The sequence below is a fragment of the Neofelis nebulosa genome, chromosome 10, assembly GCF_028018385.1.
Source record: "Neofelis nebulosa isolate mNeoNeb1 chromosome 10, mNeoNeb1.pri, whole genome shotgun sequence".
In the NCBI taxonomy this organism is placed as follows: domain Eukaryota; kingdom Metazoa; phylum Chordata; class Mammalia; order Carnivora; family Felidae; genus Neofelis; species Neofelis nebulosa.
Window position 1 is genome coordinate 10,121,255 of NC_080791.1, and position 17,296 is coordinate 10,138,550.

The 17,296-nt window shown below is 38.5% G+C and overlaps 1 protein-coding gene across 7 annotated transcripts in view; it reads left to right on the forward strand.

Moving 5' to 3' along the window:
- BCO2 (beta-carotene oxygenase 2) overlaps nucleotides 1–17,296 on the forward strand; it is a 55,511-nt gene that overhangs the window by 36,025 nt on the left and 2,190 nt on the right. For 6 of the 7 annotated variants that reach the window (XM_058690255.1, XM_058690258.1, XM_058690257.1 and 3 more), the window contains 2 exons: nucleotides 15,631–15,768; nucleotides 16,336–16,518. In XM_058690255.1, coding sequence (XP_058546238.1) covers nucleotides 15,631–15,768; nucleotides 16,336–16,518 — 321 coding nt within the window. The remainder of the gene's footprint in view (nucleotides 1–15,630; nucleotides 15,769–16,335; nucleotides 16,519–17,296) is intronic. The other variant, XM_058690259.1, reaches the window with a different exon arrangement.

A 17,296-nucleotide genomic window follows, 5' to 3' on the forward strand; every position in this document is an offset into this window, starting at 1 on the left:
TTATTTATTTTGAGAGAGAGTAAGAGAGAGAGAGAGAATACATTCAGTCATGAGTTGGGGTGGAGCAGAGAGAATACTGAGCAGGCTCTGTGCTGTCAGCTTGGAGCCTGATGCAGGGCTCGAACTCATAAAGTGTGAGATCATGTCTTGAGCTGAGATCAAGAGTCCGATACTTAACTAGACTGAGCCACCCAGGCACCCCTAAAGTTAACTTTTCTTACAAGGCTTACTTATTAGTTATTATAGCTGTCTGATAGGTCTTGATATCTGCAGTATAAGTCCTAGCTCTTTTCTTTAATTTAAAGATTGCCTGGGTTTTTCTTGGCCTTTTTACATTTCCATAAGTTTAGAGTCAACATGTCAGTTTTTGCAAATTAAGAAAAAACCAAAATCTGATTGGAATCATGTTGCAACTACAGATCAATTTGAGGATAATTGATGTCTTTACAACAGTAAGAAATGTTGAGTCTTCCAATCCATGAACATGGCATATCTTTCCATTTATTTGAGTCTTTTAAAATTTTCTCTCAGTAATGTTTATAAAGTTTTTGGTCAGGATATTGCATATCTTTTGTTAAATTTATCTGTAAGCATTCAGGTTTAGTTTTGAAACTATTATAAATGGTATATTTGATTAATTATTATTATTATTTTTAAAATATTTTATTTTTAAGTAATCTCTACATTCAATATGGGGTGTGAACCTACAATTCCAATATCAAGTGTTGCACACTCCAGTGACTGAGCCAGCAAGGCGTCCCAGTCTTTTCTTTTAATTGTAAGTTTTTTTATTCAAGTGTAGTTGACATACAATATTATATTAGGCACACAACATAGTGATTTAACATTTATATACATTATGAGTTGATCGTCACAATAAATCTAGTATCTTCTGTCACCATAGAAAGTTGTTACATATTATTAACTATACTCTCTATGCTGTACATTGTATCCTCACATCCTATTTATTTTATAACTGGGCTTTTATACTTTTTAATCCCTTCCCCTGTTTTGCCCATCCCTATACTCTCCCCTCTGGCAGACACCAGATTGTTCTCTGTTACCATTTTTAGCATCACGTTTGCTTTAGATTTCCCCTCCTCCTCCCCCTCTTCCTCTTCCTCCTCCTCCTCCTCCTCCTCCTCCTCCTCCTCCTCCTCCTCCTCTCCTCCTCTCCCTCCTCATCCTCGTCCTCGTCCTCGTTCTTCTCCTCCTCCTCCTTCTTTTTCTTTAATTTAAATTCAAGTTAGTTGGGGCGCCTGGGTGGCTCAGTCGGTTAAGCGTCCGACTTCAGCTCAGGTCACGATCTCGCGGTCCGCGGGTTCCAGCCACGCGTCCGGCTCTGGGCTGACGGCTCAGAGCACGTTCGTGCTCTGTCTCTCTCTGTCTCAAAAATAAATAAACGTTAAAAAAAAAAATTAAAAAAAAATAAATAAATAAATTCAAGTTAGTTAACATACAGTGTAGTCTTGGTTTCTGGATTAGAACCCAGGGATTCATCTCTTACCTGTGACACCCAGTGGTCATCCCAACAGGTACCCTACTTAATGCCCATCACCCATTTAACCCATCCTCCCACCCACCGCCCCTCCAGCAACGCTCAGCTTGTTCTCTGTATTTAAGAATCTCTTATGGTTTGCCTCCCTCTCTGTTTTTATCTTATTTTTACTTCCCTTCCCCTATGTTCATCTGTTGTGTTTCTCAAATCACACATACAAGTATATGAGTGAAATCATATAATGTCTGTTTTTTCTCTGACTTATTTTGCTTAGTTTTTAAGCTTTCATTTTCTGTTTTTGCTGGTATATAGAAATGCAGTTGATTTTGTATATTGATTTCTTATTTAAATATCTTGCTAAATTCACTTATTAGGGTTTGAATAGTTGACTCTAGATTATTTTTGATTTTCTATGTATATAATCATGTTATCTGAAAATAATGACAGTTTCATTTCTTTCTTTCCAGTCCTTATATGCCTTTTATTTCTTTTTCATGCCTTATTATATTGGCTAGGACCTCAAATTGAAAAGAAGTAGTTATAGCAGTAATCATTTTCCCCTTCTCATCTGGAAAATGTTTAGTAATTCACCATTAAGTATGAAATTCCTGGGGCGCCTGGGTGGCGCAGTCGGTTAAGCGTCCGACTTCAGCCAGGTCACGATCTCACGGTCCGTGAGTTCGAGCCCCGCGTCAGGCTCTGGGCTGATGGCTCAGAGCCTGGAGCCTGTTTCAGATTCTGTGTCTCCCTCTCTCTCTGTCCCTCCCCCGTTCATGCTCTGTCTCTCTCTGTCCCAAAAATAAATAAAACGTTGAAAAAAAAAAAAAAATTAAAAAAAAAAAAAAAAAAAAAAAAAAAAAGAAATTCCTACAGGTATTTTTGCAGATACCTCTATCAGGTTATCTTAATGGTGCTTTTTAAAAAAATTTTTTTTTTCTTTTTCAACGTTTTTTTAAATTTATTTTTGGGACAGAGAGAGACAGAGCATGAACGGGGGAGGGGCAGAGAGAGAGGGAGACACAGAATCAGAAACAGGCTCCAGGCTCCGAGCCATCGGCCCAGAGCCCGACGCGGGGCTCGAACTCACGGACCGCGAGATCGTGACCTGGCTGAAGTCGGACGCTTAACCGACTGCGCCACCCAGGCGCCCCTTAATGGTGCTTTTGATGAATAAGCATGTTCCAATCTATCAGTTTTTTTCTTTATGAGTAATACATTGTACATCCTATTTCAGACATCTTCCCATGATAAGGTCATAACAATATTTTCCCATATTACCTCTACAAGAGTTTTTAATTCTAAAAATTAAGTACTCATATATGCGTTACTCTGTTTTAGATTTATATTCTGTTCCATTGGTCTACTTAGGTATTCCTGTGCCAATATCTCACTGTGCTGATTAATATCACTGTATGAAAAATCTTGATGTTTAGTAGATAAGGTCCTCCTAATATTTCCTTCTATAATGAGTGTCATGGCCATTCCTGGCCCTCTATAACTTTTTAAATTAAAAAAAAAATTTTTTTTTATTTTAGAGAGAGAGAGCAAGCAAGGGAGAGGGGTAGAGGGAGAGAGAGAGAGAATATCCCAAGCAGGCCCCATGCTCAATAAGGAGCCCAACGCAGGGCTTGATCCCATGATCCTGGGATCATGACCTGCCCCGAAATCAAGAGTTGGGTGCTCAACCAACTGAGCAACCCAGGTGTCCCTACATTAAAAAAAAATTTTTTTTAATGTTTATTTATTTTTAAGAGAGAGAGAGAGACAGAGTATGAGTGGGGGAGGAGCAGAGAGAGAGGGAGGCACAGAATCTGAAATAGGCTCCAGGCTCTGAGCTGTCAGCACAGAGCCTGATGTGGGTCTCAAACCTGTGAACTCTGAAACCATGACCTGAGCCGAAGTCAGACACTGAACTGACTGAACCATGTAGGCACCCCCCCTACGTTTTTATATACATTTTAGAATCAGCTTGTCAGTTTCTACACACACACACACACACACACACACACACAGAACAACAAAAAAACCTGTCAGATTTTAATTGCATTTGCACTGAATCTGCGTATTAATTTGAGAGAAGGTTAATATGTTTACACAACGTTGATTCTTCTAGTACATGAACACAATTTATCTTTCCACTTTATCACTTCTTTAAAGTGTTTTATAGCTATCTGGGTACACATTTTATATGTCTTTTTTATTATAAAGAACATTATTAAATTATTAGATTTACTCCTAGGTATTTACTTTTGCTTTCATTTATGTTAATACTGCTGTATAGCAGTATGTTTGATTTTAGTTTCTTGATCTTGTGCTCAGTTAATGAATACAGTAATTCAGTAATTCTAATAATTTATAGATTTTTTTAGATTTTCTACATCTACAATCATATCTTATACAAGTAATGACAGTTTCCTTTCCAAACTAGTTATTGATTTTCATTTTCTTGCCTTTCTTCATTGGACCTCCAGTACAGTGTTGAATACAAGTGGAGATGGTTGGCATCCTTATCTGGTGCCCAATATGAGAGGAAAAGTCTTCAACATTTTACTGTTAGGTATGCTGTTTGCTATAGATTTAAACAAGCAAACAAACTAATAGACTTTGTTTTTTAGAGAAGAGAAGTTTTAGGTTTAAAGAAAAATCAAGCAGAACCTGGAAAGCACTCCCATGTATATTCCCTTCCCCTAATATCCCCAGATTCCCCTATTGTTGACATCTTGCCTTGGTGTGGTATATTTGTTACCATTGATGAACCAATATTTATATATTATTACTACCTAAAGTCCATAATTTACACTAGGATTCACTCTGTGTTGTACAATTCTATGGGTTTTGACAAATGCATAAAGTCGTGTATCTACCATTATAGTACCATACAGACTAGTTTCCCTACCCTTAAAATACCACATTCCATCTTCTTCCCTCCCCACTTCTCTCAACACCTAGCAACTAGTAATCTTTTTACTGTCCCTGTACTTTCTCCTTTTTCAAGATGTCATGTAATTGGAATCCTAGAGTATGTAGCCTTTTCAGACTTGCTTTTTCCTCATAGTAATGTATATTTAAAGTTTCTTCAGGTCTTTTGGTGGCTTGATAGCTCATTTTTTTCATCACTGAATAATATGCTGTTGTATGTATGTACTACGGTTTGTTTATCCATTCATTTATTGGAGGATACCTTGGTTACTTTCAGTTTTTGGCAAATATAAATAAAACTGCTGTTAACATTTGTGGGCAGATTTCGTGTGGACATAAGTTATTGATAGATTTTTAAAAAAATGTTTATTTTTTGAGAGACAGACAGAGCACGAACAGGGGAGGAGCAGACAGAGAGGGAGAAACAGAATCTGAAGCAGGCTCCAGGTTCTGAGCTGTCAATACATAGCCCGACGCTGGGCTCGAACTCAAAAATCATGACTGGAGCTGAAGTCGGAGGCTTAACTGACTGAGCCACCCAGGTGCTCCAATAGATTCTTTTTTAAAGATAATTTTTCTCACTTAGGAAAGTTCCCTTTTACTTCTAGTTTACTAACAACTTTTATTATGGATGGATGTTGGATTTTATCAAGTGTTTTTTCAATAGTTTTGAGATAATCATCTGACTTATCCTTTATGTCATCAATGTGGTAAAGTACATTGATTGATTGAAGAAATCTTTGTAATAACAGCTATTTATTGATTTTTGAATGTGAAGCTTTCCCTTCTATTCCTGAATCAAATCCCAATTGGTTGCTGTGTATTTTTCTTTAAATATTGTTGGACTTACTTTGCTAATACTTTGTTTAGGATTTTGTTGCATGTATTTTATGAATAAAATTGGCCTATAATTTTTCTTTCTTATAATATCCTTGTTAAGTTTTGGTATTAAGGTTTTGCTGATCTCATACAGTGAGTTGGAAATTGTTCTCTTTTCTCTACATGAGAATGTATAAGATTGGCATTATTTCTTAAACGTTTGGAATAATTCAAGAAGTAAGCCATCTGGGCCGGTATATTTCCTTATAGTTAGATCTTAAATTATGAATTGTATTTTAATAATACAATATTATTCTGATTTTCTATTTTTTATTGTGTCAGATTTGGTAAATTGATTTTTTTTTAGAAATTTACGTCATCTAAAATTTCAAATTTATTTATCTGATGTCATTTGTGATATCATTCTATGATTTAAAAAAATGTACCTATGGTTAATTGATGCCACCTGTTTTTATCCCTATATGGTAATTTTTCCTTTCTTTTTGTGCATTTGCTTAGGCTTGCCAGGGTTTTATCGATTTAATGAAGCTTTTCAAAAACAACTATCTTTCTGGCTTGGTTGATCCTCTTTAATGTGTGTGTATTTTCCATTTCATCAGTTTCTGTTCTTATTTTTATTATTTCCTTTCCTTCTTTCTTCATACAACACCCAGGGCTCGTCACAAGTGCCCTACTTAATCTCCACCACCCATTTAGCCCATCCCCTGCCCACTTCCCCTCCGGCAACATCTCACTTTGTTCTCTATAGTTAAGAGTCTGTTTTATGGCTTGCCTCTCTCTTTGTTTCTTTCCCCCATGTTCATTTGTTTTGTTTCTTAAATTCCACATGTGAGTGAAATCATACAGTCTTTCTCTGGCCCTTTCTTTTTCCTTTGTGCCTAATATGACCTCTTTGTAACTAAGGATGTGGTTAGTTTGTTATTTTTCATCCTTTTGCCCACAACATATATCTTTGTGATGATAAATGTCACTCTAGCAGAGTTTTAGCTGCATCCCACAAATTTTTATATGTTTTATTATTACTTCTCAGTTAATGAATTTTCTCTCATTGAGATTTGTTTTTGAAATGTGTTTTTAAAATTTCAAATATATAGAGATTTTTCTACCATTGATTTCCAGCTTAATTTTACTGTATGATATTCAGATTTGCTTTATGGTCCAGTGTTAGATCATTTTTTAAGGGCTTCATATGTATTTAAAATAATGTATATTCTGAATTTTGAATGTAGTGTTTTACATATGTCAATTAGGTCATATTTGTTTATACTATCCAAATCGTATCTGTTTTTATTGATCTCTATTACATGACATTATGATATTGCATGAGAGGCATATTAAAATCTCTTACTTGGAATACAGATTTTTCTGTTTCTTTTTATAGTTATGTTAATTTTATTTTATGTTTTATTTTTTTAAAGAAAACTCTGCCCTCAATGTGGGGCTCAAACTCATGACCACAAGACCAAGAGTGACATGCTCTTATCAACTAAGCCAGACTGGTGCTCCTATAGTTATGTTAATTTTTAGTTTATATATTTTGGTGCTCTGTTATTATGTACATACAAATTTAGAATTGTTTTACCTTGATGATTTTATTGAACATTTATTTCTGAGTAATGTTTTGTTTTGTTTTGTTTTGTTTTTTTTAATATATGAAATTTATTGTCAAATTGGTTTCCATACAACACCCAGTGCTCATCCCAAAAGGTGCCCTCCTCAATACCCATCACCCACCCTGCCCTCCCTCCCACCCCCCATCAACCCTCAGTTTGTTCTCAGTTTTTAACAGTCTCTTATGCTTTGGCTCTCTCCCACTCTAACCTCTTTTTTTTTTTTTTTTTCCCCTTCCCCTCCCCCATGGGCTTCTGTTACGTTTCTCAGGATCCACATAAGAGTGAAACCATATGGTATCTGTCTTTCTCTGTATGGCTTATTTCACTTAGCATCACACTCTCCAGTTCCATCCACGTTGCTACAAAGGGCCATATTTCATTTTTTCTCATTGCCACGTAGTATTCCATTGTGTATATAAACCACAATTTCTTTATCCATTCATCAGTTGATGGACATTTAGGCTCTTTCCATCATTTGGCTATTGTTGAGAGTGCTGCTATAAACATTGGGGTACAAGTGCCCCTATGCATCAGTACTCCTGTATCCCTTGGATAAATTCCTAGCAGTGCTATTGCTGGGTCATAGGGTAGGTCTATTTTTAATTTTCTGAGGAACCTCCACACTGCTTTCCAGAGTGGCTGCACCAATTTGCATTCCCACCAACAGTGCAAGAGGGTTCCCGTTTCTCCACATCCTCTCCAGCATCTATAGTCTCCTGATTTGTTCATTTTGGCCACTCTGACTGGCGTGAGGTGATATCTGAGTGTGGTTTTGATTTGTATTTCCCTGATAAGGAGTGACGTTGAACATCTTTTCATGTGCCTGTTGGCCATCCGGATGTCTTCTTCTTTTTTTTTTTTTAAATGTTTATTTTTGAGACAGAGAGAGACAGAGCATGAACGGGGGAGGGGCAGAGAGAGAGGGAGACACAGAACCGGAAACAGGCTCCAGGCTCCGAGCCGTCAGCCCAGAGCCCGACGCGGGGCTCGAACTCGCGGACCGCGAGATCGTGACCTGAGCCGAAGTCGGACGCTTAACCGACTGAGCCACCCAGGTGCCCCATCCGGATGTCTTCTTTAGAGAAGTGTCTATTCATGTTTTCTGCCCATTTCTTCACTGGGTTATTTGTTTTTTGGGTGTGGAGTTTGGTGAGCTCTTTATAGATTTTGGATACTAGCCCTTTGTCCGATATGTCATTTGCAAATATCTTTTCCCATTCCGTTGGTTGCCTTTTAGTTTTGTTGGTTGTTTCCTTTGCTGTGCAGAAGCTTTTTATCTTCATAAGGTCCCAGTAATTCACTTTTGCTTTTAATTCCCTTGCCTTTGGGGATGTGCCGAGTAAGAGATTGCTACGGCTGAGGTCAGAGAGGTCTTTTCCTGCTTTCTCCTCTAAGGTTTTGATGGTTTCCTGTCTCACATTCAGGTCCTTTATCCATTTTGAGTTTATTTTTGTGAATGGTGTGAGAAAGTGGTCTAGTTTCAACCTTCTGCATGTTGCCGTCCAGTTCTCCCAGCACCATTTGTTAAAGAGACTGTCTTTTTTCCACTGGATGTTCTTTCCTGCTTTGTCAAAGATGAGTTGGCCATACGTTTGTGGGTCTAGTTCTGGGGTTTCTATTCTATTCCATTGGTCTATGTGTCTGTTTTTGTGCCATCTGAGTAATGTTTTTTGCCTTAAAGTCTTTTTTGTTTAATGTTTGCGTGCTGTAATTTTTCCATTCTTACACTTTTAATCTTTATGAATGTGTATCTTGTAAGCAGCATATATTTTAAAAATCCGTTATGCTAATTCTTGACTTTTAATTGAGCATTTAGTTGGAACAGTCACCAATATATTGAAGTTTAAAAATCCCATCTTGGGGCGCCAGGGTGGCTCAGTTGGTTGAGTGTCCGACTTTGGCTCAGGTTGTGATCTTGTGATATGTGGGTTTGAGCCCTTCATCAGGCTCTGTGCTGACAGCACGGAGCCTGGAGCCTGCTTGGGATTCTGTGTCTCCCTCTCTCTGACTCTCCTCCACTCATGTTCTGTTTCTATCTCTCAAAAATGAATAAATGTTAAAAAAATTTTTTTTAATAAAAAAAATCCCATCTTACTGTTCACTTCCTATTTGTGTCATTGTTTCTTTCTCTCTCTCCTTTCTTGCCTTCCCTGGATTGGTTAAGTGTATTTTATTATTTGATTTCCATCTCCCCTCCCCAAACCTCATTCTACCTCCTGCCCATTAGCTTGGTAATTAAATATTTTTTTAGTGGTTATTTATTTTACTTCTTTTTTCTTTTTAAAAAAATTTTTTTAATGTTCATTTATTTTTGAGAGAGAAAGAGAGAGACAGAGCATGAGCAGGGGAGGAGCAGAGAGAGAGGGAGACACAGAATCCGAAACAGGCTCCAGGCTCTAAGCTGTCAGCACAGAGCCAGACGCGGGGCTCGAACTCACAAACCGTGAGATCATGACCTGAGCTGAAGCTGGATGCTCAATTGACTGAGCCATCCAGGCGCCCCAACTTATTTTTTTTTAAGTTTATTTATTTTTCACAGAGAGAGAGAGAGAGAGCAAGCACGAACGGGGGAGGGTCAGAGAGAGGGAGACACAGAATCTGAAGCAGGCTCCAGGCTCTGAGCTGTCAGCACAGAGCCTGACACGGGCCTTGAACTCACAGACTGCGAGATCATGACCTGAGCCGAAGTCGGACGCTCAACCAACTGAGCCACCCAGGTGCCCCTATTTTTTATTTTTTAATGTTTATTTATTTTTGAGAGAGAGAGAGAGAAGGAGAGGGAGAGGGAAAGACAGAGCATGAATGGGGGAGGGGCAGAGTGAGGGAGACACAGAATCTGAAGCAGGCTCCAGGCTCTGAGCTGTCAGCACAGAACCTGACACAGGCCTCGAACCCACGAACCGTGAGGTCATGACCTTAGCTGAAGTCAGAAGCTTAACCAACTGAGCCCCCCATGCGTCCCTGGTGGTTATTTTAGAGATTATAATATGCAGCCTTGATTTAACACAATATATTATAAATTGGTTCTTTAATTCCTTGCAGACAGTGCAAGAACTCTGGAACACATTAACTCTATTTACTCTTCTCCTGATTTATACACTACTGTTGTTGTATATTTTAATTTTCTTTCTATATTAAACCCTATAAGACATTATTATTATTGCTTTATGTAACCATAGTTCTCCATACCAACCACGTACCCACATCTGTACCTTTCAATTGCTTTTAATTCCTCCCAGTCTGAGGCTTCCCTGTGGAATCATTTTCTTTCTAACAGAAGAGTATCTTTTGGTATTTCCTTTAGTTCAGATATGCTGGTGATGAAATCTGTTTTTGCTTCTCAGAAAAATGTCTTTATTTTACCTTCTTTCTTGAAGAATGTTTTCATTAGATAAAGAGTTCTAGGTTGTTATTTTTTTTAATACTTTAAAGATGTTTGGTTGTATTCTGATTTCTGTTGAGAAATCAGTAGTCAATCTAAGCCTTGCTCTTTTGAAGTTGCTATTTTTTCCTCCTCTGATTTAAAAGAAAACTTTTTTTAATGCTTTTATTTTAGAGAGATTGAGAGAGAGAGAGAGAGAGAGCGAGCAAGGAAGGGGCAGAGAGAGAGGGAGGCAGAGGACCTGAAGGGAAGCCGTGACAGCAGAGAGCCAGTGTGGGGCTCAAACTCATGAACTGTGAGATCATGACCTGAGCTGAAGTTGGATGCTTAACCGACTGAGCCACCCAGGCACCCCATCTCTGACTGATTTTAAAATCTTCTCTTTGATTTTCTGTAGTTAGTCCTAGGATAGCTCTCAGTATGGTTTTCTTTTTATTTATTTTACTTTGGTGTTTTTTAGGGATAACTGAATCTATGGTTTAATGTCTTTCATTAGTTTTGAAAAATGTCACCTATTTCTTCAAATATTGCATCTGGTAAATCCTTTCTCTCCCTTCTCTCTGGGATTGAAGTACATGTGTGTTACTCCTTTTCACTTTATGTTTTTTTCACTTTATGTTTCCTTTTCACTTTTTACTTATGTTCTATTTGGTATTTACCATTCTTGTTTCTCTCTAATAAGCATCTTGTTTTGGATATTTTCTTCTTACCTGTCTTACAGTTAATTTTTTCTTCAACAGTGTCTATTCTGCTGTTAAACCTTGCCACTAAGTTCTTAAACTCATTCATTTTTCAGTACTTGAATTTTAATTTGGTTCTCTTTTATAATTTCTAGTTCTCTGCTACAATTCTCAGTTTAAAAGAATTTCCTCAACCATATTCAGAAACTTAGAGTCTGGTAGCTTCTATTATCTGGATCCCTTGTGGCTCTGGTTCTGTTGTTATCTTGTTTTGTTTTGTTTTTTTAAACATGCTCTTGTCTTCTCATGTACTGGCTAATTTTTATTGCATACAGAATATTGTGTTTGAAAAATTGTAGAGATATTTTGAGACCCAGGCTGATACTACGTTCCTCCAGAGAAAATTTTATTTACTTTTGGCTGATTGCTTGGGTACATGATCAATTCCAGATATTCTTTTTTTTTTTTTTAATTTTTTTTTTACATTGATTTATTTTTGAGAAACAGAGTGAGACAAAGCGTGAGCGGGGGAGGGGCAGAGAGAGAAGGAGACACAGAATCTGAAGCAGGCTCCAGGCTCTGAGCAAGCAAGCGGTCAGCACAGAGCCTGATGCGGGGCTCGAACTCACAAACTGTGAGATCATGACCTGAGCTGAAGTCAGACGCTCAACTCACTGAGCCACCCAGGCGCCCCAATTCCAGATATTCTTAATCTAGTTTTAGGGCTTGGGATATTTTGAAGCAGGGTACAGTTCCTGAAAGAGCTGGACTACTTCTTGTTCATTCTTACTCCTAGGTGCTGAACGAAGGGGTTTTGATCCAAAGAGCTGGGGGTCTATCAGGGCTTCTCCTTTTTGGCAGTCCTTGAACTACAGCTTTTATCCCTTTAATTCCTTGAAAATATCAAAGTCTATTCACTGGGGTCAAGTGTTAGGGGAGTTGGTGTAGCCATATATTTATAAAAAGGTAGCATGAAGGATCCTTGTGGTGATTTTATATCTTGAGTATGGTGGTGATCACAGGAATTTACACATGAGAAAACTGCATGGAACTAAATATACAGACACACACACACACACACACACACACACACGTGCATGTTAGCTGGTGAAATCTGAAAAAAGTTGGTGGATTATATCAGTGTAAATTTTCCAGTTGTGATATTGTACTGCAGTTATGCAAGACGCTGTCATTGGTGAAACTGGATGAAGGATACATATGATCTCTCTGTATTATTTTGTTTTTTATGTGATAAAATATACATAACATAAAACTTACATTTTAACCATCTTTAGGTATTCAGTTCAGTAGCATTAAGTACATTAACAGTGTTGTTCAACCATAATCACTGCCCATTTCCACACTTTTTATCATTCCAAGTGGAAACTCTACCCATTAAATAACAGGTCCCTATTATCCTCTCTCTCCAGCCTTTGGTAGCCTCTATTCTGCTTTCTGTTTCTATGCATTTGCCTATTCTAGGTACCTCATATGAGTGGAATCAGACAAGATTTATTTTTTTGTGTTTGGCTTATTTTATTTAGCATAACCTTTTTGAGGGTCATCCATGTTGTAACATGTATCAGAATCTCATTCCTGTTAAAGGTTAAATATCCTTGTATGTCTGTACTGCATTTTGTTTATCTGTTCATTTGTTGGGGAACATTCGGGTTGTTTTCACCTTTTGGCTATTGTGAATAGTGCTGTTATGAACATTGGCACACAAGTATACATTTGAGTCCCTGTTTTAAATTCTTTTTGTATATAACTAGAAATAGAATTGCTGGATCCTGTGATAATTGTATCACTAACTGAAGAGCCGCCAGAATGTTTTCTACAACAGCTGCACCATTTAACATTCCCACCGGCGATGCACAGGGGTCCGATTCCTTCACCTTTTCAAAGCACTTGTTATTTTCTTGTTTTGATTTTTTTTTTTTTATAATAACCACCCTAGTGGGTATGAAGTAATATCTCCTTGTAATTTTGATTTGCATTTCCCTAATGACTAATGAATGATGCTGAGCATCTTTTCATGTACTTATTGGCCATTTGTATATTTTGGCAAAATGTTATTTTAGTTTTTGCCCATTTTTTAATCAATTGTTTATTTTTCTGTATTATTTCATGTGAATCTGCAGTGATCTCAAGATAAAAAAAGTTTAATAAAAAGTTATTTTATTTTTTCAGACTTTCAGCTGCCTTTTTTCTGGAAGCAGTTGATATCCCTAGGGGACAAGTTGCCCCACCGCCCCTGTATCTTGTTTACCTCTAGGTTTCCGTCTCCCTCCAAATCTCTGCCCTGTTGTTCGTCACTGCCTTTTTAGCTCTCCAATGCCTTCAAACAGGTATTTTATTTTATTTTTATTTTGGGGGGGGAATTACAAAGCATTTTTTAAATATAATTTATTGTCAAGTTAGCTAAAATACAGCATATACAGTGTGCTCTTGGCTTCAGGAGTAGATTGCCATGATTCATCGCTTACGTACAACACCCAGTGCTCATCCCAACAAGTGCCCTCCTCAATGCCCATTACCCATTTTCCCCTCCCCACCGACCCTCCCATCAGCCCTCAGTTTGTTCTCTGTATTTAAGAGTCTCTTACGGTTTGCCTCCCTCTCTGTAATTTTTTTTTTCCCTTCCTTTCCCCCATGGTCTTCTGTTAAGTTTCTTAAGTTCCACATATGAGTGAAAGCATGATATCTGTCTTTTTCTGACTGATTTATTTCACTTACCGTAATACCCTCCAGTTCCATCCATGTTGTTGCAAATGGCAAGGTTTCATTCTTTCTCATTGCCGAGTAGTATTCCATTGTATATATAAACCACATCTTCTTTATCCATTTGTCAGTTGATGGACATTTGAGCTCTTTCCCTAATTTGGCTATTGTTGAAAGTGCTGCTATAAACATTGGGGTACATGCGCCCCTATGAATCAGCACCCCTGTATCCTTTGCATAAATCCCTAGTAGTGCTGTTGCTGGGTCGTAGGGCAATTCTATTTTTAATTTTTTGAGGAACCTTCACACTCTTTTCCAGAGCAGCTGAACCAGTTTGCATTCCCATCAGCAGTATAAGAGAGTTCCCATTTCTCCACATCCTCACCAACATCTGTTGTTTCCTGAGTTCAAACACCTATTTTAAGCATTTTGTCTAGCTTCTTTAAACTGTTTTCAGTGGAATAGTTGGTCCACTTTACCTAAGCCCCCATTATTGGAAGTGTCTTTTTGTTCAGCTATGGCTTTGCTGAAGGAAAAAAAAATGTTTACATAAATTTAAAAGTAACTTAAAACATCTAACTCTTAAAAAAATCTAACTCTGTATGAAGCTTAAAAATAGCACTGAATCTTTTTTCAGTAAAAACATTTCTGTGTGAGATGGAGGTAATGTGGATCCAGGTATATGAGGGGAAATAGCACATTTTCTTCTCCATCTTACAGTAGTTTTTTTGTTTTTCTTTTTGCATTTGATTATTTTTTAGAGAGAGAGAGAGAAAGAGAGAGAGAGAGAGAGAGAGAGAGAGAGAGAGAGAGAGAGAGAGAATCCCAAGAAGGCCCTTTGTTGACAGGACAGAGCCCAACGCAGGGCTCAAATCCATGAATGGTGAGATCATGACCTGAGCCAAAACCAAGAGTCAGACCCTTAACCTACTGAACCACCCTACTGCCCCTCTTACAGTATTTCAAGAAAGGAAAATATGCTTAAAGCAGTCTTATTGTCAGAAAAAATATACTTATTTTGCTAGGGCCTCCTGCTTCAACATGATCTCTGCAAGGAGGTTGTGTTGGGGATCCTCACTCTTGGTTTGGTGATTCAGTAGGAGGGCTCACAGATCTCAGAAAAGTCAGCAAATGGAAAGGTGCGTGGGATGAAGACTGGAGGAGACCGCCAGGTGCACACTTCCAAGTCTTCTCCCACTGGAGTCACCCAGGACACACCTGATTCCTCTAGCAACTTGTGACAACATGTATGGAATGTTGCATGCCAGGGAAGCTCCCCCAAATTGATCAAGAGTTTTTGTTGGGTATCAGCACATAGGCATATAGCCCCTACCCAACCTCAGTTAAGCAAAGCTCCATATGCCCACAGGGAAGCAAATGTTCCTTATAAATTGCATTGTTTGCATCAACTGTCTGGGTAAAGTAGTGCAGTGTGGCTCAAGACTTCAGGAATGCGAACCCAGTCTTGTCAGACATAATATTCCCACAGCTCAGTTCTCAGGTGCCAGCCATGGAACAGCCATGAAAATGGACCTTTCTTGAGAATATGCCAGCTTTGAGCAACCCAGGCCTACTAAGTTAATGCTTTAATATGCAGAGGGCTATTCTGACCAGACATGAAAAAGGAAGCACCCCTGTTACTCTCTAGTCTCTCACCCTGCAGGATGTTTCTTAATGGCACTTATCACTATCAAGACCTCATTTGTGTATTTGACACTAATCCAATAACACATTTTAATTCTTTTTCCGCTAGAGTGTGAGTTCCTTGAGGTCCAGAGACTCTGTTCACTGTTGCATCCCCAGTGTCTAAAATAGTGCTTTGCCTAGAGGTACTCAACAGATGTTTGTGGAATAAATGAATGAATGAAAATGATCGTTTATGCAATTACTTAGGAATGTTTGACTGGATATAAATTATTGGGACATGCTGTTATCCTATGAATGACATTTTCTCATCTCTTTCTTTTTCCTGAACAGGTCTATAATTCAGTAGGCAGATCTTTCCCTCGAAGGTTTGTTTTGCCCTTGCATGTCAGTTTGAATGACCCCGAGGGACAGAACCTCAGCCCATTGTCCTATTCTTCAGCCAGTGCTGTGAAACAGGCTGATGGAAAGGTATGCTTTCAAAGGACACTAGACTAAGACTTTGAATTTTAATCATGGTACTCTATTCATTGGCTGTTTCCCTCAATCTTTGTTGCTCAATAAGTCTGATATCATTCAGCCTAGCAGGGTAAGGTCATGACAGTCGTTTGCACAAGAGCTGCAGGATTCTGAGTGGGAGTGAGCGCTGTGTTTACCTATCCTTTTTGTGTTTTGAAACAGATATGTCAATCTTCTAATGGTTGTGGAACGGCTAAGTATTAGATTGGTATTGATCATCTCCACCTTCTGGAAAGCTTGTGCTTACCACGGCATGTCGTTGTGTAGCTATTAATATCTTAGCTTTGGTAGAATAAGAAGGTCACTGCCACCCTATATGCCATTTGACAGCTTCGTCACAAAACCCGATGATCTTCACGTATTCATACACGTGATGGAAAGAGGAATAATGGAAAAGATGACCTAGAGTCTCAGTTTCCAAGCCCTATTGCAAACTCTTAGCCCCCTCACTGACCTATACTGCATAAAATAGGTGAGAAAGTAAGCAATCACTGCAAATCCTTTTGGGATCTCTTTTAGATTTGGTGCTCCTATGAAAATCTACATCCTGAAGGTCTAGAGGATGAAGGAGGTATTGAATTTCCCCAGATCAACTATGGCCAATTCAGTGGCAGAAAGTATCGTTTCTTCTATGGCTGTGGCTTTCGGCATTTGGTGGGGGATTCTCTGATCAAGGTGGACGTGGTAAACAAAACACTGACGGTAATGAAAATCTTTTTCCCGTTCTGAACTCTTAAAAGACCACTTTTGCCCTTTTAAAGGGCACCCTTAAAAGACCACTTTTTTGAATTAGTTTCTGTTTTGTTAAAGTAGCTCTTGAATTTCTTTTTCTTTTTTTAAAGGAAGGAGTGACTTTTTTTTAAAGGTTTTTCTTTTTAATGTTTTATTTATTTATTTTGAGAGACAGAGAGAAAGAGAATGAGAGAGAGAGAGAGAGAGAGAGAGAGAGAGAGTGCTTGCATGCGTTGGGGAGAGGTAGAGAGAGAATCCCAAGCAGGTGCCAAGCTGTCAGGGCAGAGCCTGCTGCAGGGCTGGATCTCACCAACTGTGAGATCATGACCTGAGCTGAAATGAAGAGTCGGACGCTTAACCAAATGAGCCACCCAGGCACCCCTTGAGCTTCTTTAATATTTAAGCCGCTCAACCATTTACTTTTATTCAGTTTGAGAACCACAGAATCACCTAGGCTAGGGGTATATTCCCTCTGGGGAATCTTACATGAATCCCAAGCCCAGAAAAACAAGTCTCTGTTGGATGTTATTTTTAGAGAAATCATGGGGTTTAGGTTATTGGGACACATAGTTCAGGTCGATGGGAAATTATAACTGCACAGATTGTGTCTGATGATGATGGAGCCTGTAGCTGCAAGCCACCTGCCCCTCTGTATTCAGCTCAGTGAGCCTGGTTCTTTTACTGAATGGATAGTGTACTGACAGCCAGGTGCATGCTGGGAGTGAGAAAAGCTGTTGAAGGCTTCTTG